Below are 22,239 nucleotides of genomic sequence, written 5' to 3'. Positions count from 1 at the left end.
CTACTATCTTTACCTGGTCTGACCTATGTGACTCCAGACCTGTAGCAACATAACTGGTGTTTTACTACCCTCTGGACAATTAGGAATCTGCTTTAAATGCTGCCCTAGCTGGCATCATTCCATGAATTAATAAAAACCCTGTTTTCATTTACCATTAATTTTCAAGCCTCAATTATGGAATTAACAACTTGTAATATTCTCCCTCAAATATAGATTTTTACTTTTTAGAAATATATTCACCACCCTTCGTGTTTGAAGGCATCCAATATCTGCAGCTAACCACAGATGGTGGGTCTGTGCCTTGGAATACTTCCCTTGGAGTGCCTTGTGTACTCTGCAATATCCTTACTCCAAATCCTTACAGCTTGAAATAGGCCATTCAACTTAAGGTGCTGTTTACTCGATTTATATTTACATATTCTCTAATCCAATTTATCAGTTTACTTTGGCCAGCTCTGCTTTTGTGCCCTCAATTCACCTTAAATTTGCAAAGTCATGGACCCACTCCTCCCTCAAACTGAACATTAAAAACCAAATGATATTACAGTTGTTGCAGCCAGATGTGGTTTTGTAATAAGACTGAGGAACCATATTCCAATCAGACCTGGCAAAGTCTGCTCGCTAATCAGTTACTTCAGGAAATAGTCCAAGACGTTGTAAACTTCTCACCCAGTCTACCTTTGTGCATCTGATTTCTTTTCCCCTCAATCCATGTTGATTGGGATGTTACATAACTATTGTCATAAATATGCAATAACTCAGATTAAAGCCAAGTTAGAATTTCAAGTAATCAAGTTTTATTTGTATTGTACAATTCTATTCACATTGACCACAATTAACAATGCTAACAGTACTGGATGGTTTGCCATTCCTACTGCCACAAGCCTCCATCTTCTTCACGATCTCAAAGCCGTTTACAACTTTACCAAATACGACATGCTTTCCATCCAACCTACAAGATTAAACAACATTAGCAACTGCTGAATCTAATGAATTAACTGAAAAAACAAAATGTAGATTAGTGATCACATACTTACCAATTAGTTTGAGCAGTACATATGAAGAACTGCGATCCATTTGTATTTGGCCCAGCATTGGCCATAGACAGGATACCTGCAACAGAAAAAATAAAAATTAAGGAATTTAGGAATAGGAGCTCATTTAGCCCCCAACTCAGTCTGCTCTGATATTCTAGCAGATGACTAATAAACTTGAACACAATTCTCCTGTTATTCCCACTTCCAAGTTCATTCATGGGATTTTGCCAATTACTCTTCAGAAAGTTATTAGCCACCTTCTCGAACAATTGCAATCTAAGCAGTATAGGTATACCCACAGCGGTGTGGGAGTAGTGTGATTTCAACTAAGGAATGGCAATACAATTCCACATCTAACTGGCCAGGTGCTTGGAGGGGAATGTGCAGTTCATTATGCTCCCACATACTTGCTGCCTTTGTCCTTTCAGCAGGATGGGTCATAGGTTCGAAAGGTTTATTTAGGAGTATTGGTGCATTGTTGCAGTGCACCTTACAAATATCTCAGTAGCAGAGGTACTGAACATTGAACAGGTTAAATTAGACACCAACCACGTGGTCTGTTTAGTCTTGTAAGGTTTGAATTGGAGTACAGTTGGAGATGCACTCATACAAGCAAGTGGGAGTATTCGAAGTTCAGTTATGCTCCTGATTTACATCTCGTAAAACAGAGTCAGATAAGGTAGTCAGTTACCCAGTGCAGAATTGAGAGCCTCTGAGCTGCTCTTGCAGCCAGACTCTCTAAAAGCAGGAGTTAAGAGAAGGGTTTAGGCAAAATTACTTAAGGTCAGCATGGCATATTTGCGAGCAAATTCTGTAATTGGATAGAAATGCAAGAGAATTTTGAAATCAAACAAGCAAACTCTTTTTGCTCTCTACATTCTTCTGCTTCATTGCTAGCCTAAACCAGAAATAAAAATTAGTCCGTATTAGTTTCTGAACTTCTATGGAAGTTGAGTAGCTATAAACAGAGATAAGAACGTTAAAGTAGCCAAAAGTTTGACTTTTAAAAGTCTACAATATAATTCATTACATCATTTCAAGCAGTTTGAATGTAGCATTAGGTCACTGCTTTAAGATGGCACCAAACATTATGGCCCAAACCACACTTCCCAGATACCCACTTCAATAAGATTTTCAATTTCAGTCTTCCCATAGAGCATTTGGGCTCCTTCAAAACTAACCTTCCTGCCTTTTTCATTAGCTGACTCCAACCTCACCCTGAAGTAAGTAATTTAGCACTCTGAACATCCCTTCACCATCTACAAGGGAAAAAGCAACTTACTCACCAGGTTCACTCTGCCTCAATTTGAAATTCTATTCAGCAAACTTCTCCCCATAGATGGGCTTCCTACCTGTGCCATTGTGTCTTGTGAAATATTTATTTCCACCCTCTCCTCACTTACACAGAACAATACAGCACAGAACAGGCCCTTCAGCCCTCTATGTTGTGCCAACCTGTGAACTAATCTAAGCCCATCCCCCTACACTATCCCATCATCATGCTGATCCAAGGACTGTTTTAAATGTCTGGATATGTTGATTAAAAATATTTATCAATATTGTGGCTACAAATCAGGTCAAAAGTTAGGGCTCCTGTGGTGAGTAACTCACCTCTTGTCCGCAATCTACAACGCACATGTCAAGACAGAGGTCGAACACTTCCCATTTGCCTGGATAAGTGCAGCTGTAACACAGTGAGAGACACCATCCAGGACAAAGCAGACTGCTTGACTGGCACCACTTCCAAATATTCTGCCCCACTACCACCCACTTTTTGAAAGATTATAAAAACCGATCAAGCTCTCACCACAAATAAATATTTTAAAAGTTACCAGGTTCTGTGTGCTTCAACTGGAAATTCTCATCAGCAAACTTCCCTCCATAGATGGACTTCCCACCAGTGCCATTGTGCTTTGTGAAGTCACCACCCTGAGCAGTCGAGAGTTGAACAAGTCAATCATTTAATCAAACTACATGCAGTGATATTACAAACAAAACAAGGATTGCTCCCTCACCTGGCACATGAACTGAGGAATGATTCTGTGAAATGTCGAGTTCTTGTAACCAAAGCCCTTCTCATGAGTGCACAGCGCACGGAAATTTTCTGCAACAAAGTCAGAGTAAGAGTATGCATCTAAAGACCAAACCGTTCCTCATCAGAAGTCAGTTTTTCAAACTTACCTGCAGTTTTCGGGACCACGTCAGCAAAGAGCTGAAAGAGACAAATGGAGCACAGCTTCAGTATTCACATTAATTTTAAAGCAGTAGTCATTATTCCAACCTTGTTTTCTCTTCCAAATACTCAGACTAATTAGTTTCTGAAAGGGTGTCAAGCTAGTCAATTAAAGTCACTGCCTATTTCAGTGGGAATGAATGGCTACTGTTGGGTTCAGTTGCCCACGAACAAGTAGCTCAGCTCACCAAGATAATCTTTAGACACTGGGTTAACTTTATTTGTAAAGTGATGATATTCATCTTAATTTCTTGAGACCCAGCTGAAAAGTGCAACATTGAAACATTCAGTGTCTCAAAATCCTGGAACACCCTCCTTAACTATCTAAGTTACCCACACCAGACAAATCACAGTAACTCAAGGCAATTAATGCTAGCAACCCCTCCACCCAGTAAATGAAAATAGGAAGAGGGGTCAAATTTTCTCCACAAGTTACTGTGCAAGCATGTGCAAATAATAATTCTCCCCCACAACTTTTTACTGGCCCAATGCCTGCAGCAGCCACAAGACTGAAGTTAGAAAAGGCAGACAAAACCTAGTTGAAGTGTGCCACCTGAAACAAAGTAATGAAAAGACTTCCTACAAATAAGCTCTATGACCACCATGGGGCTTTTGGGGGAAAAAAATGGAAGTTACCAATCAATCACTAAATGACTGAAATCAGAAATAACAGGAAAAACAAACTAATGTGAGAACAACCTTCGATTCAAAGAATCGTCGGTGCTGGGACATTTCAGTAACGAAAAATGCGAAATGCTGAACTGAACTAAATTGGTTGCTCTCCGCCACTGGAATCTTCCCGCTTCGGCACGTTGCGACTCATTGATCGCCCATTTCCCGTTGCACTTATGCGACGCGAAACTTACCGCAGCTTCGTGGGTTTAAACAGTAGTGAATGCCAGACTTCCATTCACTCCTACACCACTTTTCTTTTGGAGAAGGGTGGCCGAGGAGAGAAGGGGACAACTAAGAACGTCAAGCGACGAACGCTGCAATGTTACAGAACTGCAGTATGACGCCATGGTGAGAGATAAATTTTGTCTCATCGTGGAGCTTTGGGCATTTTACCTCCAACTTAACTTTTCTAAATAATGGGTCAGATACATAACACTGATCAATACATTCGGGAGCATTCGCCCCCGCGGGCAAGGAATGACCATTCACCGCTGCCCGAGGTGTTACCAGCTCACCTCCATGGTGATCCGGCCTTGGGGCTTGCCGTCCACAGAAATATCCATGTAGACCTGCGGCCTCAGCCCAGACTTGGAGCTGCACGGACGCAGACGGCAGAGGCCGCCCGCGGCCGCTTTCCAGCGACGCGGTAAGGAGCGAAAGAACATGGCAGAGGCAGAGAAAAACACAGGAAGCCTGCGATCACCCACACCACACCACAGTATCGTGGGGAGGGGAGAGAGAGAGAAAGAGAGAGAGAGAGAGCGCACGCGCGCAGGGCGGGGAGGGGGGGCGGGGAGGGGGGGCGGGGAGGGGGGGCGGGGAGGGGGGGCGGGGAGGGGGGGCGGGGAGGGGGGGCGGGGAGGGGGGGCGGGGAGGAAGAGAGGAGGCAAGGAAGGGGGGGGGGGGGGGAGAGGAGGCAAGGAAGGGGGGGGGGGGGGGAGAGAAGGCAAGGAAGGGGGGGGGGGGAGAGAAGGCAAGAAGGGGGGGGGGGGAGAGAAGGCAAGGAAGGGGGGGGGGGGAGAGAAGGCAAGGAAGGGGGGGGGGGGAGAGAAGGCAAGGAAGGGGGGGGGGGGAGAGAAGGCAAGGAAGGGGGGGGGGGAGAGAAGGCAAGGAAGGGGGGGGGGAGAGAAGGCAAGGAAGGGGGGGGGGGAGAGAAGGCAAGGAAGGGGGGGGGGGGGAGAGAAGGCAAGGAAGGGGGGGGGGGAGAGAAGGCAAGGAAGGGGGGGGGGGGAGAGAAGGCAAGGAAGGGGGGGGGGGGAGAGAAGGCAAGGAAGGGGGGGGGGGGGAGAGAAGGCAAGGAAGGGGGGGGGGGGGAGAAGGCAAGGAAGGGGGGGGGGGGAGAAGGCAAGGAAGGGGGGGGGGGAGAGAAGGCAAGGAAGGGGGGGGGGGAGAGGAGGAGGCAAGGAAGGGGGGGGGGGAGAGGAGGAGGCAAGGAAGGGGGGGGGGAGAGGAGGAGGCAAGGAAGGGGGGGGGGGAGAGGAGGAGGCAAGGAGAGGGGGGGGGGGAGAGGAGGAGGCAAGGAGAGGGGGGGGAGGGAGAGGAGGAGGCAAGGAGAGGGGGGGGAGGGAGAGGAGGAGGCAAGGAGAGGGGGGGGAGGGAGAGGAGGAGGCAAGGAGAGGGGGGGAGGGAGAGGAGGAGGCAAGGAGAGGGGGGGAGGGAGAGGAGGAGGCAAGGAGAGGGGGGGAGGGAGAGGAGGAGGCAAGGAGAGGGGGGGGAGGGAGAGGAGGAGGCAAGGAGAGGGGGGGGGAGGGAGAGGAGGAGGCAAGGAGAGGGGGGGGGAGGGAGAGGAGGAGGCAAGGAGAGGGGGGGAGGGAGAGGAGGAGGCAAGGAGAGGAGGAGGCAAGGAGAGGGGGGGGAGGGAGAGGAGGAGGCAAGGAGAGGAGGAGGCAAGGAGGGGGGGGGAAGGGAGAGGAGGAGGCAAGGAGGGAGGGAGAGGAGGAGGCAAGGAGGGGGGGAGAGGAGGAGGCAAGGAGGGGGGGAGAGGAGGAGGCAAGGAGGGGGGGGAAGGGAGGGAGAGGAGGAGGCAAGGAGGGGGGGAAGGGAGGGAGAGGAGGAGAAGGGAGGGAGAGGAGGAGGCGAGGAGGAGAAGGGAGGGAGAGGAGGAGGCGAGGAGGGGGGGGGAGGGAGAGGAGGAGAAGGGAGGGAGAGGAGGAGGCAAGGAGGGGGGGAAGGGAGGGAGAGGAGGAGGCAAGGAGGGGGGGGAAGGGAGGGAGAGGAGGAGAAGGGAGGGAGAGGAGGAGGCAAGGAGGGGGGGAAGGGAGGGAGAGGAGGAGGCAAGGAGGGGGGGGAAGGGAGGGAGAGGAGGAGGCAAGGAGGGGGGGGAAGGGAGGGAGAGGAGGAGGCAAGGAGGGGGGGGAAGGGAGGGAGAGGAGGAGGCAAGGAGGGGGGGGAAGGGAGGGAGAGGAGGAGGCAAGGAGGGGGGGGAAGGGAGGGAGAGGAGGAGGCAAGGAGGGGGGGGAAGGGAGGGAGAGGAGGAGGCAAGGAGGGGGGGGGAAGGGAGGGAGAGGAGGAGGCAAGGAGGGGGGGGGAGGGAGAGGAGGAGAAGGGAGGGAGAGGAGGAGGCAAGGAGGGGGGGGGAAGGGAGGGAGAGGAGGAGGCAAGGAGGGGGGGGGAAGGGAGAGGAGGAGGCAAGGAGAGGGGGGGGAGGGAGAGGAGGAGGCAAGGAGAGGAGGAGGCAAGGAGGGGGGGGGAAGGGAGAGGAGGAGGCAAGGAGGGAGGGAGAGGAGGAGGCAAGGAGGGGGGGAGAGGAGGAGGCAAGGAGGGGGGGAGAGGAGGAGGCAAGGAGGGGGGGGAAGGGAGGGAGAGGAGGAGGCAAGGAGGGGGGGAAGGGAGGGAGAGGAGGAGAAGGGAGGGAGAGGAGGAGGCGAGGAGGAGAAGGGAGGGAGAGGAGGAGGCGAGGAGGGGGGGGGAGGGAGAGGAGGAGAAGGGAGGGAGAGGAGGAGGCAAGGAGGGGGGGAAGGGAGGGAGAGGAGGAGGCAAGGAGGGGGGGGAAGGGAGGGAGAGGAGGAGAAGGGAGGGAGAGGAGGAGGCAAGGAGGGGGGGAAGGGAGGGAGAGGAGGAGGCAAGGAGGGGGGGGAAGGGAGGGAGAGGAGGAGGCAAGGAGGGGGGGGAAGGGAGGGAGAGGAGGAGGCAAGGAGGGGGGGGAAGGGAGGGAGAGGAGGAGGCAAGGAGGGGGGGGAAGGGAGGGAGAGGAGGAGGCAAGGAGGGGGGGGAAGGGAGGGAGAGGAGGAGGCAAGGAGGGGGGGGAAGGGAGGGAGAGGAGGAGGCAAGGAGGGGGGGGAAGGGAGGGAGAGGAGGAGGCAAGGAGGGGGGGGGAAGGGAGGGAGAGGAGGAGGCAAGGAGGGGGGGGGAGGGAGAGGAGGAGAAGGGAGGGAGAGGAGGAGGCAAGGAGGGGGGGGGAAGGGAGGGAGAGGAGGAGGCAAGGAGGGGGGGGGAAGGGAGAGGAGGAGGCAAGGAGGGGGGGGAAGGGAGAGGAGGAGGCAAGGAGAGGGGGGGAGGGAGAGGAGGAGGCAAGGAGAGGGGGGGGAGGGAGAGGAGGAGGCAAGGAGAGGAGGAGGCAAGGAGGGGGGGGGGGAAGGGAGAGGAGGAGGCAAGGAGGGGGGGAGAGGAGGAGGCAAGGAGGGGGGGAGAGGAGGAGGCAAGGAGGGGGGGGAAGGGAGGGAGAGGAGGAGGCAAGGAGGGGGGGAAGGGAGGGAGAGGAGGAGAAGGGAAGGAGAGGAGGAGGCGAGGAGGAGAAGGGAGGGAGAGGAGGAGGCGAGGAGGGGGGGGGGGAGGGAGAGGAGGAGAAGGGAGGGAGAGGAGGAGGCAAGGAGGGGGGGAAGGGAGGGAGAGGAGGAGGCAAGGAGGGGGGGGAAGGGAGGGAGAGGAGGAGAAGGGAGGGAGAGGAGGAGGCAAGGAGGGGGGAAGGAGGGAGAGGAGGAGGCAAGGAGGGGGGGAAGGGAGGGAGAGGAGGAGGCAAGGAGGGGGGGAAGGGAGGGAGAGGAGGAGGCAAGGAGGGGGGGGAAGGGAGGGAGAGGAGGAGGCAAGGAGGGGGGGGAAGGGAGGGAGAGGAGGAGGCAAGGAGGGGGGGGAAGGGAGGGAGAGGAGGAGGCAAGGAGGGGGGGGGAAGGGAGGGAGAGGAGGAGGCAAGGAGGGGGGGGAGGGAGGGAGAGGAGGAGGCAAGGAGGGGGGGAAGGAGGGAGAGGAGGAGAAGGGAGGGAGAGGAGGAGGCAAGGAGGGGGGGAAGGGAGGGAGAGGAGGAGGCAAGGAGGGGGGGGAAGGGAGGGAGAGGAGGAGGCAAGGAGGGGGGGGAAGGGAGGGAGAGGAGGAGGCAAGGAGGGGGGGGAAGGGAGGGAGAGGAGGAGGCAAGGAGGGGGGGGAAGGGAGGGAGAGGAGGAGGCAAGGAGGGGGGGGAAGGGAGGGAGAGGAGGAGGCAAGGAGGGGGGGGGAAGGGAGGGAGAGGAGGAGGCAAGGAGGGGGGGGGAAGGGAGGGAGAGGAGGAGGCAAGGAGGGGGGGGAGGGAGAGGAGGAGAAGGGAGGGAGAGGAGGAGGCAAGGAGGGGGGGGGGAAGGGAGGAGAGGAGGAGGCAAGGAGGGGGGGGGAAGGGAGAGGAGGAGGCAAGGAGGGGGGGGAAGGGAGAGGAGGAGGCAAGGAGGGGGGGGAAGGGAGAGGAGGAGGCAAGGAGGGGGGGGGAAGGGAGAGGAGGAGGCAAGGAGGGGGGGAAGGGAGAGGAGGAGGCAAGGAGGGGGGGGAAGGGAGAGGAGGAGGCAAGGAGGGGGGGAGAGGAGGAGGCAAGGAGGGGGGGAAGGGAGGGAGAGGAGGAGGCAAGGAGGGGGGGAAGGGAGGAGGCAAGGAGGGGGGGGAAGGGAGGGAGAGGAGGAGGCAAGGAGGGGGGGAAGGGAGGGAGAGGAGGAGAAGGGAGGGAGAGGAGGAGGCAAGGAGGGGGGGGGGAGGGAGAGGAGGAGAAGGGAGGGAGAGGAGGAGGCAAGGAGGGGGGGAAGGGAGGGAGAGGAGGAGGCAAGGGGGGGGGAGAAGGGAGGGAGAGGAGGAGGCAAGGAGGGGGGGGAAGGGAGGGAGAGGAGGAGGCAAGGAGGGGGGGGGAAGGGAGGGAGAGGAGGAGGCAAGGAGGGGGGGGGAGGGAGAGGAGGAGAAGGGAGGAGAGGAGGAGGCAAGGAGGGGGGGGGGGAAGGGAGGGAGAGGAGGAGGCAAGGAGGGGGGGGGAAGGGAGGGAGAGGAGGAGGCAAGGAGGGGGGGGAAGGGAGAGGAGGAGGCAAGGAGAGGGGGGGAGGGAGAGGGGGGGAGGGAGAGGGGGGGAGGGAGAGGAGGAGGCAAGGAGAGGGGGGGGGAGGGAGAGGAGGCGGCAAGGAGAGGGGGGGGAGGGAGAGGAGGCGGCAAGGAGAGGGGGGGGGGAGGGAGAGGAGGCAAGGGGGGGAGGGAGAGGAGGAGGCAAGGAGGGGGGGGAAGGGAGGGAGAGGAGGAGGCAAGGAGGGGGGGAAGGGAGGGAGAGGAGGAGAAGGGAGGGAGAGGAGGAGGCAAGGAGGGGGGGGGGAGGGAGAGGAGGAGAAGGGAGGGAGAGGAGGAGGCAAGGAGGGGGGGAAGGGAGGGAGAGGAGGAGGCAAGGAGGGGGGGAAGGGAGGGAGAGGAGGAGGCAAGGAGGGGGGGAAGGGAGGGAGAGGAGGAGGCAAGGAGGGGGGGAAGGGAGGGAGAGGAGGAGGCAAGGAGGGGGGGAAGGGAGGGAGAGGAGGAGGCAAGGAGGGGGGGAAGGGAGGGAGAGGAGGAGGCAAGGAGGGGGGGAAGGGAGGGAGAGGAGGAGGCAAGGAGGGGGGGAAGGGAGGGAGAGGAGGAGGCAAGGAGGGGGGGGAAGGGAGGGAGAGGAGGAGGCAAGGAGGGGGGGGAAGGGAGGGAGAGGAGGAGGCAAGGAGGGGGGGGAAGGGAGGGAGAGGAGGAGGCAAGGAGGGGGGGAAGGGAGGGAGAGGAGGAGGCAAGGAGGGGGGGAAGGGAGGGAGAGGAGGAGGCAAGGAGGGGGGGGAAGGGAGGGAGAGGAGGAGGCAAGGAATGGGGGGGGGGGGGAGGGAGAAGAGGTCTCACCGGATCGGCACGTGTTCCGCGGGCCTCGCGGGAACTCCAGCTCGTCCATCACCGAAACCTGTTTTCTCCCTCTCCCCGCCAACCATCCATCCATCCTGCTCCCCACACCCAAGAGTCACACAGGATGCGTTCCCTTACTCTTTCCCCTATTAAACCCTATCCGCTCGCATCTCAGACCCTCAACTAATGCTCGTAAAACTAGGCAGCTTTAAAGGGGGCAATAAAAATGGCTACGGTTGCTTACTTCCATCTCGATGCGGCCGGCGTTTTTACCGTCAATGGTGATGTCCATGAACACGCGGGGGTTCTTCTTCGCCATGACGCCTGCAAAAAATGGTGGCACTGCCTCCAAAGAACTACAGCACGAAGCGCGTCAAGCACTGAGCAACAGGGCGCGACCGAACTGACGGTTATCCGACGATCACCCCGCCCCCCGTGGGCGGGGATCCTCTCCCATTGGTCAGTAGGCGCAGCGCGGGACGGGATTCCCATCTACTATTGGTTTCGATCCGGCGTGGGGCGGGGCCACGGAGCTCCACTGACAGCCAGCTGTCGAGTGGGCGGGGACAGAGCGGCCGTTTCCCGTCGAGTGCGGCCAAAATGGGTTTCAGGGAGAAAGGGACGCCGGGATTTTTTTTTTCCCTGTGGAATGTGGGAGGTGACTTTGTGTGGAGGTTTATAAAGCACACATAAGGCGAATAGCAGCTGCTTTCTTTAGTGTGGGGTTTTTAAAATAAAAAAAATGAAAGCAGATGGGGTTGACAAAGAGATAATGGGAACTGCAGATGCTGGAGAATTCCAAGATAATAAAATGTGACGCTGGGTGAACACAGCAGGCCCAGCAGCATCTCAGGAGCACAAAAGCTGACGTTTCGGGCCTAGACCCTTCATCAGAAAAGGGGGATGGGGTGAGGGTTCTGGAATAAATAGGGAGAGAGGGGGAGGCGGACTGAAGATGGAGAGTAAAGAAGATAGGTGGAGAGGAGAGTATAGGTGGGGAGGTAGGGAGGGGATAGGTCAGTCCAGGGAAGACGGACAGGTCAAGGAGGTGGGATGAGGTTAGTAGGTAGATGGGGGTGCGGCTTGGGGTGGGAGGAAGGGATGGGTGAGAGGAAGACCCGGTTAGGGAGGCAGAGACAGGTTGGACTGGTTTTGGGATGCAGTGGGTCGGGGGGAAGAGCTGGGCTGGTTGTGTGGTGCAGTGGGGGGAGGGGACGAACTGGGCTGGTTTTGGGATGCAGTGGGGGGAGGGGAGATTTTGAAACTGGTGAAGTCCACATTGATACCATTAGGCTGCAGGGTTCCCAGGCAGAATATGAGTTGCTGTTCCTGCAACCTTCGGGTGGCATCATTGTGGCAGTGCAGGAGGCCCATGATGGACATGTCATCTAAAGAATGGGAGGGGGAGTGGAAATGGTTTGCAACTGGGAGGTGCAGTTGTTTGTTGCGAACCGAGCGGAGGTGTTCTGCAAAGCGGTCTCCAAGCCTCCGCTTGGTTCTACAATGTAGAGGAAGCCACACCGGGTACTGTGGATGCAGTATACCACATTGGCAGATGTGCAGGTGAACCTCTGCTTAATGTGGAATGTCATCTTGGGGCCTGGGATAGGGGTGAGGGAGGAGGTGTGGGGGCAAGTGTAGCATTTCCTGCGGTTGCAGGGGAAGGTGCCGGGTGTGGTGGGGTTGGAGGGCAGTGTGGAGCGAACAAGGGAGTCACGGAGAGAGTGGTCTCTCCGGAAAGGAGACAGGGGTGGGGATGGAAAAATGTCTTGGGTGGTGGGGTCGGATTGTAAATGGCGGAAGTGACGGAGGATGATGCGTTGTATCCGGAGGTTGTTAGGGTGGTGTGTGAGAACGAGGGGGATCCTCTTACGGCGGTTGTGGCGGGGGCGGGGTGTGAGGGATGTGTAGCGGGAAATACGGGAGACGCGGTCAAGGGCGTTCTCGATCACTGTGGGGGGAAAGTTGCGGTCCTTGAAGAACTTGGACATCTGGGATGTGTGGGAGTGGAATGTCTTATCGTGGGAGCAGATGCGGCGGAGGCGGAGGAATTGGGAATAGGGAATGGAATTTTTGCAGGAGGGTGGGTGGGAGGAGGTGTATTCTAGGTAGCTGTGGGAGTCGGTGGGCTTGAAATGGACATCAGTTACAAGCTGGTTGCCTGAGATGGAGACTGAGAGGTCCAGGAAGGTGAGGGATGTGCTGGAGATGGCCCAGGTGAACTGAAGGTTGGGGTGGAAGGTGTTGGTGAAGTGGATGAACTGTTCGAGCTCCTCTGGGGAGCAAGAGGCGGCGCCGATACAGTCATCAATGTACCGGAGGAAGAGGTGGGGTTTGGGGCCTGTGTAGGAGCGGAAGAGGGACTGTTCCACGTAACCTACAAAGAGGCAGGCATAGCTGGGGCCCATGCGGGTGCCCATGGCCACCCCCTTAGTCTGTAGGAAGTGGGATGAGTCAAAAGGGAAGTTGTTGAGGGTGAGGACGAGTTCAGCTAGGCGGATGAGAGTGTCGATGGAGGGGGACTGGTCGGGCCTGTGGGACAGGAAGAAGCGGAGGGCCTTGAGGCCATCTGCATGCAGGCCCTCCGCTTCTTCCTGTCCCGCAGGCCCGACCAGTCCCCCTCCACCGACACTCTCATCCGCCTAGCTGAACTCATCCTCACCCTCAACAACTTCTCTTTTGACTCCTCCCACTTCCTACAGACTAAGGGGGTGGCCATGGGCACCCGCATGGGCCCCAGCTATGCCTGCCTCTTTGTAGGTTACGTGGAACAGTCCCTCTTCTGCACCTACACAGGCCCCAAACCCCACCTCTTCCTCCGGTACATTGATGACTGTATCGGCGCCGCCTCTTGCTCCCCAGAGGAGCTCGAACAGTTCATCCACTTCACCAACACCTTCCACCCCAACCTTCAGTTCACCTGGGCCATCTCCAGCACATCCCTCACCTTCCTGGACCTCTCAGTCTCCATCTCAGGCAACCAGCTTGTAACTGATGTCCATTTCAAGCCCACCGACTCCCACAGCTACCTAGAATACACCTCCTCCCACCCACCCTCCTGCAAAAATTCCATTCCCTATTCCCAATTCCTCCGCCTCCGCCGCATCTGCTCCCACGATAAGACATTCCACTCCCACACATCCCAGATGTCCAAGTTCTTCAAGGACCGCAACTTTCCCCCCACAGTGATCGAGAACGCCCTTGACCGCGTCTCCCGTATTTCCCGCTACACATCCCTCACACCCCGCCCCCGCCACAACCGCCGTAAGAGGATCCCCCTCGTTCTCACACACCACCCTAACAACCTCCGGATACAACGCATCATCCTCCGTCACTTTCGCCATTTACAATCCGACCCCACCACCCAAGACATTTTTCCATCCCCACCCCTGTCTCCTTTCCGGAGAGACCACTCTCTCCGTGACTCCCTTGTTCGCTCCACACTGCCCTCCAACCCCACCACACCCGGCACCTTCCCCTGCAACCGCAGGAAATGCTACACTTGCCCCCACACCTCCTCCCTCACCCCTATCCCAGGCCCCAAGATGACATTCCACATTAAGCAGAGGTTCACCTGCACATCTGCCAATGTGGTATACTGCATCCACAGTACCCGGTGTGGCCTCCTCTACATTGTAGAACCAAGCGGAGGCTTGGAGACCGCTTTGCAGAACACCTCCGCTCGGTTCGCAACAAACAACTGCACCTCCCAGTCGCAAACCATTTCCACTCCCCCTCCCATTCTTTAGATGACATGTCCATCGTGGGCCTCCTGCACTGCCACAATGATGCCACCCGAAGGTTGCAGGAACAGCAACTCATGTACCGCCTGGGAACCCTGCAGCCTAATGGTATCAATGTGGACTTCACCAGTTTCAAAATCTCCCCTTCCCCCACCGCATCCCTAAACCAGCCCAGTTCATCCCCTCCCCCCCACTGCATCACACAACCAGCCCAGCTCTTCCCCTCCACCCACTGCATCCCAAAACCAGTCCAACCTGTCTCTGCCTCCCTAACCGGTTCTTCCTCTCACCCATCCCTTCCTCCCACCCCAAGCCGCACCCCCATCTACCTACTAACCTCATCCCACCTCCTTGACCTGTCCGTCTTCCCTGGACTGACCTATCCCCACCCTACCTCCCCACCTATACTCTCTCCACCTATCTTCTTTACTCTCCATCTTCGGTCCGCCTCCCCCTCTCTCCCTATTTATTCCAGTTCCCTCTCCCCATCCCCCTCTCTGATGAAGGGTCTAGGCCCGAAACATCAGCTTTTGTGCTCCTGAGATGCTGCTTGACCTGCTGTGTTCATCCAGCCTCACATTTTATCTTGGGGTTGACAAAGATGTGAGTGGCTGCTTTTCCATCTCGAGGCTGGTTTGTATGAGCTTCCAGTAGAAGTGGATGTAGCTGGTTTTGTTACAATGTTGGAAAGGCCTTTAGATAAGTATGTTAATAAGGAATATTTGGGCGCTGGGGATATGGGTCAAGTGCAGGCAGATAAGCTAATTTAATGTTTTTTTATTGTAGTTGGCATAGACTAATTGGCTTGAGGACTCTGTTTAATGCTGTATGACTCCATGATTCTAGATGGGCTGATTGGATTTTTACTGTATCAGAATCTTTATGGGAACCAAAAGATGCTGATTCTTCTTTTGAGTTTGCTCTTAAAGACTAGGGGAAGACTTTCCTTCACTCTGGTATGGTATGCCCTGAGGGTGCTGCTCTACGTGCCCTCTGCCACAGCTATGGTATGTGGGAGTAGACTTGGGTGGGAGGGGTTGAAGAAATAAGACACGGAAGTTCCCAGAAGAAGCTCAGTGGGGGTCTGGCAGTAACTGGAGAGAAAGTTATTGTGAATGTTTGAAGTCCCCTCTCCTTTCTTTGAACTGGGGAAATGGAATGAATGTAAAATAAGGCCATTGAGCCTAATCTTCTCCATCATTCAGTCTTGGTTGATATACTTTGCAATTTGATTCTGTTGCTTTCTGTCTCATCCTTGATGAAGTAACTCCACAGTGACTGGTATCCTATCACCAAGTTACCCTTTATTTATGTGTCCACAGTACCTGACACTGGTCAGGCTTCCTTTATAGCCAGCTCCTGGAGTGGGCAAAATCTCTGACAATCAGGTCTAAATCTTTCAGCCAAAGCTTCCAGATTGGGCCAGCTTAACAGCCCCAATCAGGGAACTTATGCTGTGATGTCCATTTGTCTGACCTTATTACATCCATCTCTCCCTAATCCCCTCCAGGGACATAGGGCTGTGTTTTTTTTTGTAGCATCACCTGGGGTGTTTTGGTACCATGTCTGGTTCCTCCAACAAAAACAAAGTCGCTGGAAAAGCTCAGCAGGTCTGGCAGCATCTGTGGAGGAGAAAACAGAGTTAACATTTCGTGTCTGGTGACGCTTCCTCAGAACTGGTTCCTCCAACTTGGCTTTGGATAAGGACAGCATATACGAGACCATAGCCTGCCTTGTGTGCCTGGAGAGACTCGGAAGAAAGTCATGCTCTTTTTCAGATAGTAAGAGTCAAGGCTGCAATGTTTCTTTAATGGCAGGTGAAATGGGAGAACCCACGGGTTCCAATAGCCTTTGCCTGTCCTGTGGGACTGGGTATGTTTTGCTCTTGCCGTGTTTGCAAGTTTGCACCTGTCATGTGGTTCACATCCTTGTTCAGGATCACGTCCCCTACCCAAACTTTGTATGTCGCAGGACCTGACTGTTGTAGACCATGTCTCTCACTGATGCAGGGCCAAACCTTGTCCCCTGAAGTAAGTGCTCCCTGTTGCCTAGAGGAGTCTTGTCTCTGGCATTTGCCTCACCCATGGCCCCCCACCCCTACGCCCTACCCCCTGCGCGCCCCCCCACCCAGCCACCTTGCAAACTCACCTTCCTGCACCCCACCCACAGATATGGGCACCACACCTTAAGAAGATACATTGACCTTGATGTAAGTTTGCAACAATGATGCTTGGACTTCATGAGTTAGGTGATGAGGAGCGATTATACACATTTAGCCTGTGTTCTCTAGAATGTAGATGGTTAAGAGGTGATTGAATTGAAGTCTTCGTGATATTGACAGAAAGAGGTAAGGGACATAAAGATAGACTGTTGCCACTGGTGGATGCATTCTGGACATAATCTTAAAAATTACGATCACACCATTCAGGAGAGAACATTACGAAGCACTTCTATGTATAGAGTAATTGAGGTTTGAAAATTACTTGCTGAAATGATAGTTGATGCTAGATCAGTTGTTAATTTTAAATCTGAGAATTTTTTTTGTTAAGCAAAGGTATTAAGGGGTATGGGCCAAAGGAATAATGGGTTAGACCACAGATAAACTGATCTCATTGAACGGTGGAACAGGCTTGATGGCCTGAATGGTCTATCCCCGTTGCTATGCGTAACTCTTACATTTGTATCTGTAATCTTTTCTGTTACTGTCTACATATCAGTTCCATGCTGACCATGGGCCGAAACTGCACTGACTGAGAGGACAAACTGAACACTGATTGCAGGGAAAATAACACAAACTACGATGACTGCAGGGATAGACGGAACACAAACTCTGCTGACTCTGGGTATAGAGAAAGAGATTGAGGTTAACCGGCTTTCCCTACATAGAGGCCTTATGGACTTGACCGACTAAGTCCTTTTTGGTTCCCCTGTTATGATTCTGGCTGTTTGATTGTATGATGCATTTATCTTGGCGAAACGTGGCCAGGATTAGACCATACTGTGAGCAGTTCTGATGTCCACACCTTTTTTAGAAAGTTATTTATTTATGGAATATGCACAGTGCTGGCTGGGCTGGTATTTATCGCCCATTAATGCTTGTCTTTGAGAAGATAGTGGTAAACTACCTCTTGAACTACTGGAAGATAGCAAAGTGTGGAGCTGGATGAACACAGCAGGCCAAGCAGCATCTCAGGAGCACAAAAGCTGACGTTTCGGGCCTAGACCCTTCATCAGAGAGGGGGATGGGGAGAGGGAACTGGAATAAATAGGGAGAGAGGGGGAGGCGGACCGAAGATGGAGAGAAAAGAAGATAGGTAGAGAGGAGAATATAGGTGAGGAGGTAGGGAGGGGATAGGTCAGTCCAGGGAAGATGGACAGGTCAAGGAGGTGGGATGAGGTTAGTAGGTAGGAAATGGAGGTGCGGCTTGGGGTGGGAGGAAGGGATGGGTGAGAGGAAGAACAGGTTAGGGAAGCAGAGACAGGCTGGGCTGGTTTTGAGATGCAGTGGGCGGAGGGGACAAGCTGGGCTGGTTTTGGGATGCAGTGGGGGGAGGGGAAGAACTGGGCTGGTTTTGGGATGCAGTGGGGGGAAGGGGAGATTTTGAAGCTGGTGAAGTCCACATTGATACCATTGGGCTGCAGGGTTCCCACGCGGAATGAGTTGCTGTTCCTGCAACCTTCGGGTGGCATCATTGTGGCAGTGCAGGAGGCCCATGAGGGACATGTCGTCTGAGGAATGGGAGGGGGAACTGAAATGGTTCGCGATTGGGAGGTGCAGTTGAGTGTTGCGAACCGAGCGGAGGTGTTCTGCAAAGCGGTCCCCAAGCCTCCGCTTGGTTCTACAATGTAGAGGAAGCCACACCGGGTGCAATGGATACAATATACCACATTGGCAGATGCGCAGGTGAACATCTGCTTGATATGGAAGGTCATCTTGGGGCCTGGGATGGGGTGAGGGAGGTGTGGGGGCAAGTGTAGCACTTCCTGCGGTTGCAGGGGAAGGTGCCGGGTGTGGTGGGGTTGGAGGGGAGTGTGGAGCAGACAAGGGAGTTGCGGAGAGAGTGGTCTCTCCGGAAGGCAGACAAGGGTGGGAATGGAAAAATGTCTTGTGGTGGGGTCGGATTGTAGATGGCGGAAGTGTCGGAGGATGATACGTTGTATCCGGAGGTTGGTGGGGTGGTATGTGAGAACGAGGGGATCCTCTGGGGGCGGGGTGAGGGATGTGTTGCGGGAGACGCGGTTAGGGGCATTCTCGACCACAGCGGGGGGAAAGTTGTGGTCCTTGAAGAACGTGGACATCTGGGATGTGCGGGAGTGGAATGCCTCATCCTGGGAGCAGATGCGGCATAGGTGGAGGAGGAGGAATTGGGAATAGGGGATGGAATTTTTGCAGGAGGGTGGGTGGGAGGGAGGTGTATTCTAAGTAGCTGTGGGAGTCCACAGTTCATCCACTTTACCAACACCTTCCACCCCAACCTCAAGTTCACCTTCCCCTCCCCTCCCCACTGCATCACAAAACCAACCCAGTTCATCCCCTCCCCCCACTGCATCCCAAAACCAGCCCAGCCTGTCTCTGCTTCCCTAACCTGTTCCTCCCACCTCAAGCTGCACCTCCATTTCCTACCTACCACCTCATCCCGCCTCCTTGACCTGTCCGTCTTCTCTGGACTGACCTATCCCCTCCCTCCCTCCTCACCTATACTCTCCTGTCTACCTATCTTCTTTTCTCTCCATCTTCGGTCTGCCTCCCCCTCTCTCCCTATTTATTCCAGTTCCGTCTCCCCATCCCCCCTCTCTGATGAAGGGTCTAGGCCCGAAACGTCAGCTTTTGTGCTCCTGAGATGCTGCTTGGCCTGCTGTGTTCATCCAGCTCCACACTTTGTTATCTTGGATTCTCCAGCATCTGCAGTTCCAATTATCACTGATACAATCTTGAACTACTGTGGTCTGTTTGGTGTGGATACACCCATAGTGCTATTAAGAAGGAGCAACAGGGAACGAATGCGACTATAGTTCCAAGTCAGGATGATGGGTATTTTGGAGGGGAACTTGCAGTCAGTGATGTTCCCATGCCCTTATCCTTCTAGTTGTTTGTAGCTGTTGATTTGGAACATGTTTCTGAGGAGACTTGGTGAAGATCTGCAGTAGATCTTGTAGATGGTGCAAACTGCTGCTCGAGCGCGTCAGTTGCAGGAGGAGTGAATGTTTGTAGATTTAGTCTCCCTTGAGAGAGCTGCTTTGTCCTGGATGATTATAATCTTTTGAGTGTTGTTGGAGCTGCACTCAACCAGGCAAGCTACAGTTACATATTTATTGGTGCCATAAAGGTCTCTGCAATTGGACAGAGATTGCTTCACTCTGAGGAATTGTGAATGGTGTTGAACTTGTGGGATCATCAATAAACATGCCTATTTCTGACCACATGATAGAGGGAAGGACATCTGTTGAAGCAGCTGAAAATGGTTTAGCCTAGAACCACCACCCTGAGCAATTCCTGCATTATATGCTGGAACTGAATCGGCTGATTACAGCAATCGCAGTCATCTTGCTGCGTGCTAGGTCTGATTCCACCACAGTTTTCCCTCTGATTTCCAATGACGTGAGTTTCTCATTCATTGCTGCACATTTGAAGTTACATGGAATAATTTTGCAAACCATGTTGTACTTCCTGGAATTTAGTGTTAGAGGGTGGTTTGATCACATGGTTTCAAGATACTAAAGAAAGCATGGAGGGGAGAAAGATGGTTGTTTCTTACTGGTTGGGACAGCTAGGACTAAGGGGATCATCTAAAAAAATTATAACTAGATATTTTGGAAGTAAAATTAAGAAACACACAAAGGGTAATGGTAATTCGGAACTCTCCTGCACAAATGGTAATTGATGCTACATCAATTGTTACATTTAAAACTGAGTAATTTTTGTTGTTCATTGTATCAACTGATCTCGACAAACGAGGGGACCTGGTGTATAATCACAGATCTGCCACCGTTCCATTGAGAATACAGAATTGGCTGGAGGGACAAATTTAGTAACTAAATTAACAGGAAAACCAGCACTTAGATTTGACTAAGAGGGGAACACTAAGAATGTTGCCATGAAAAATACATGTGTTAACGATCAAAAAATTTTGCTGGAAAAGCTCAGCAGGTCTAGCAGCATTTGTGGAGGAGAAAACAGTTATCGTTTTGGGTTCGGTGATCCTTCCTCAGAACTGATTCCTCAGATGTTCTCAGACATGCTGAGCTTTTTCAGCAACTTTGTTTTTGTTTCTGATTTACAGCATCCGCAATTCTTTTGGTTTTTACATGTTAATGGTGACTGACAATTAGCTGCTAGGCTTTGTTTAAATTTTGAACCAGGCAGGTTGACTGGGCAAGGCATTGCCCTGAGAAATGAACTGGCAAATATCTATCATAAGAGATAAGTGTGAAGCTGGATGAACACAGCAGGCCAAGCAGTCTTGATCCGAAACATCAAACTTTCCTGCTCCTCTGCTGCTTGGCCTGCTGTGTTCATCCAGCTCCACACCGTGTTATCTCAAATTCTCCAGCATCGGCAGTTCCTACTATCTCTGGCAAATATCTGTTACTTATTTGAAATTGTTTTGTTTTGCTTTTATTTTGTTAAGTTGAAACAAGCTTGTTGCAAAAAAAAGCAATTCCCTGTTTGTTAATAGGCCCTGTTTATGGACACCACCATATTTGTGTTCGTAGTTTGGGGAATACACCCAGAGTTAGGGGAGAGTTTGGACTGGAAGTAATAGGGGGAGGTGGGAATGAGACATCAGGACTGGTGGGAGGGAAACTGTGGGGGACATCAGGAACACTAGGGAAGTGGAGGGGTGGAGTGAACTGAGGGGGGGTGGTGTGATTAAAGTTTGTTGGGGGTGAAGAGAGAACCTTGACAGGGGAATGTGGATGTAACAAGGATAGTCCAGAGCTGGGTGAATGAGGATGTGAGATGGGTAGCAGAGGGCCTGCGGGCTCTTAGGTTCTTGTTCTCTTCTTCTTCCCTTCTCACCCTGGGAATTCCCTACCAAAACGCACCGTATGTTTGGCATCTTCCTCCCCACCTTCAAATCACACATGCTTCCCTGCACACACACACCTGTGATGTCATACACTGATTAATTACTATGTGGTGATGTCAGTGCTTGGGCCCATGAGTTGTCTAATGAGCATGGTTGCCCACATGTTGGTGGCAGCAAGCACAGCCTAATTAACATATACACACCATTATCAGATGCCATTTTCACCACCTCCAGCAAGATTTCCACCTCTAGACACTTATCACCACCTTCTCCTCCTCCTCCCCCACCCAGCTGACTGCCTTCTGCAGGGACCGTTCTTCCTGCAACACCCTGGTCCATGCTTCCTTCACCCCCAACACCTGCTCTCAGCCTTATGGCAGCTTCCCCTGTAATCGGCGACAGTGCAACACCTGCCCACTTACCTCCTCCCTCCCCAGTTTCCAAGGGTCCAAACATACCTTCCAGGTGAAGCAACACTTCACCTGCATTTCCCAGAATCTAGACTACTGCATTTGCTGCTCACAATGTGGTCTCCTCTTCACTGGGGAAATGCAGCATAGACTTGGTGACTGCTTTGCAGAACATCTATGTTCTGCCCACAGAAAAGGCTCTGAACTACCTGTTGCCTGCCACTTCAATGCACCGCCCTGCTCCCTGGCCAACATCTGTCTCTGGATTGTTGCAGTGTTCCAGTGAAGCCCAATGCAAACTGGAGGAACAACACCTCATTTTCCGCTTGGGGACCCTACAGCCCTCTGGAATCAATGTTGAGTTCAATAATTTTAGGGCCTAAACTCTCCCATGTCCTAGCCCCCTTGTTATCACATAGCCTGCCCTTACACACCCCGCTGTTGTTAGTCACTAACGGTCCCGATTAACAACTATTTACCCTCCCAGACTTATTGTTAGCAATGCCTTTTGTCTGTCCCACTGTTTTTCCCTCTCTTTGGGCCCCACCCTACTGTTTACTCCCTATCCCGTCCACCTCCCTATTTTCTGCAAATAAATTGACATGTTCCCAGCCATCACCACCAGTTCAAGGAAGGGTTACCAGACCCGAAATGTTAACTCTGTTTTTTCCCTTCATAGATGCTGCCAGACCTGCTGAGTTTTCCAGCAACTTTGCTTTTGTTATGCCTTTATTAATATATATTGATAGGAGAATATGCAAGTGCACCACACTGTGTGAGCCAACTGATCATCCTAAATTGGTTGTCAGTGCTATTCTTTGTGTGCTCATCCTTCAACAAAATGTGTAGTTTTTCAGCTATAGTTCAAGGATGAGAATTTTAAAATGGAGATTTGCTAAGCTGAAACAGTTTAGGTTAATGATCACAAAGTGAAGAGTGAATGGGATTTGGTGAGAGTATAGGCACAAATAGCTGCATTTTAGATGATGTTAGGTTTACAGAGTATAACTTGAGCGACCAGCTCGGAGTTTGTTGAATTAGTCA

At 53.3% G+C, this 22,239-nt stretch overlaps 1 protein-coding gene across 2 annotated transcripts; it reads right to left on the bottom strand.

Moving 5' to 3' along the window:
• Positions 1–774: 774 nt before the first annotated feature.
• LOC125467624 (peptidyl-prolyl cis-trans isomerase-like) lies at positions 775–10,416 on the bottom strand. 2 transcript variants are annotated; one of them, XM_059640298.1, is made up of 6 exons: positions 10,256–10,416; positions 3,219–3,249; positions 3,053–3,141; positions 2,870–2,966; positions 1,038–1,113; positions 775–952 (listed from the first exon to the last, which is right to left on the bottom strand). In XM_059640298.1, exons 1-6 carry the CDS (start codon positions 10,328–10,330, stop codon positions 817–819), a joined length of 504 nt encoding a protein of 167 aa, XP_059496281.1. In that variant the 5' UTR covers positions 10,331–10,416; the 3' UTR covers positions 775–816. The 2 variants fall into 2 exon arrangements, with proteins under 2 accessions (XP_059496281.1, XP_048419696.1); XM_048563739.2 differs by lacking the exon at positions 10,256–10,416 and adding an exon at positions 4,461–4,683.
• Positions 10,417–22,239: the final 11,823 nt, after the last annotated feature.

This window comes from Stegostoma tigrinum, chromosome 37 (genome assembly GCF_030684315.1).
Source record: "Stegostoma tigrinum isolate sSteTig4 chromosome 37, sSteTig4.hap1, whole genome shotgun sequence".
Classification (NCBI taxonomy): Eukaryota; Metazoa; Chordata; class Chondrichthyes; order Orectolobiformes; family Stegostomatidae; genus Stegostoma; species Stegostoma tigrinum.
The sequence above is the reverse complement of the archived record's forward strand: the minus strand, read 5'-3'. Positions and strand labels throughout refer to the sequence as shown.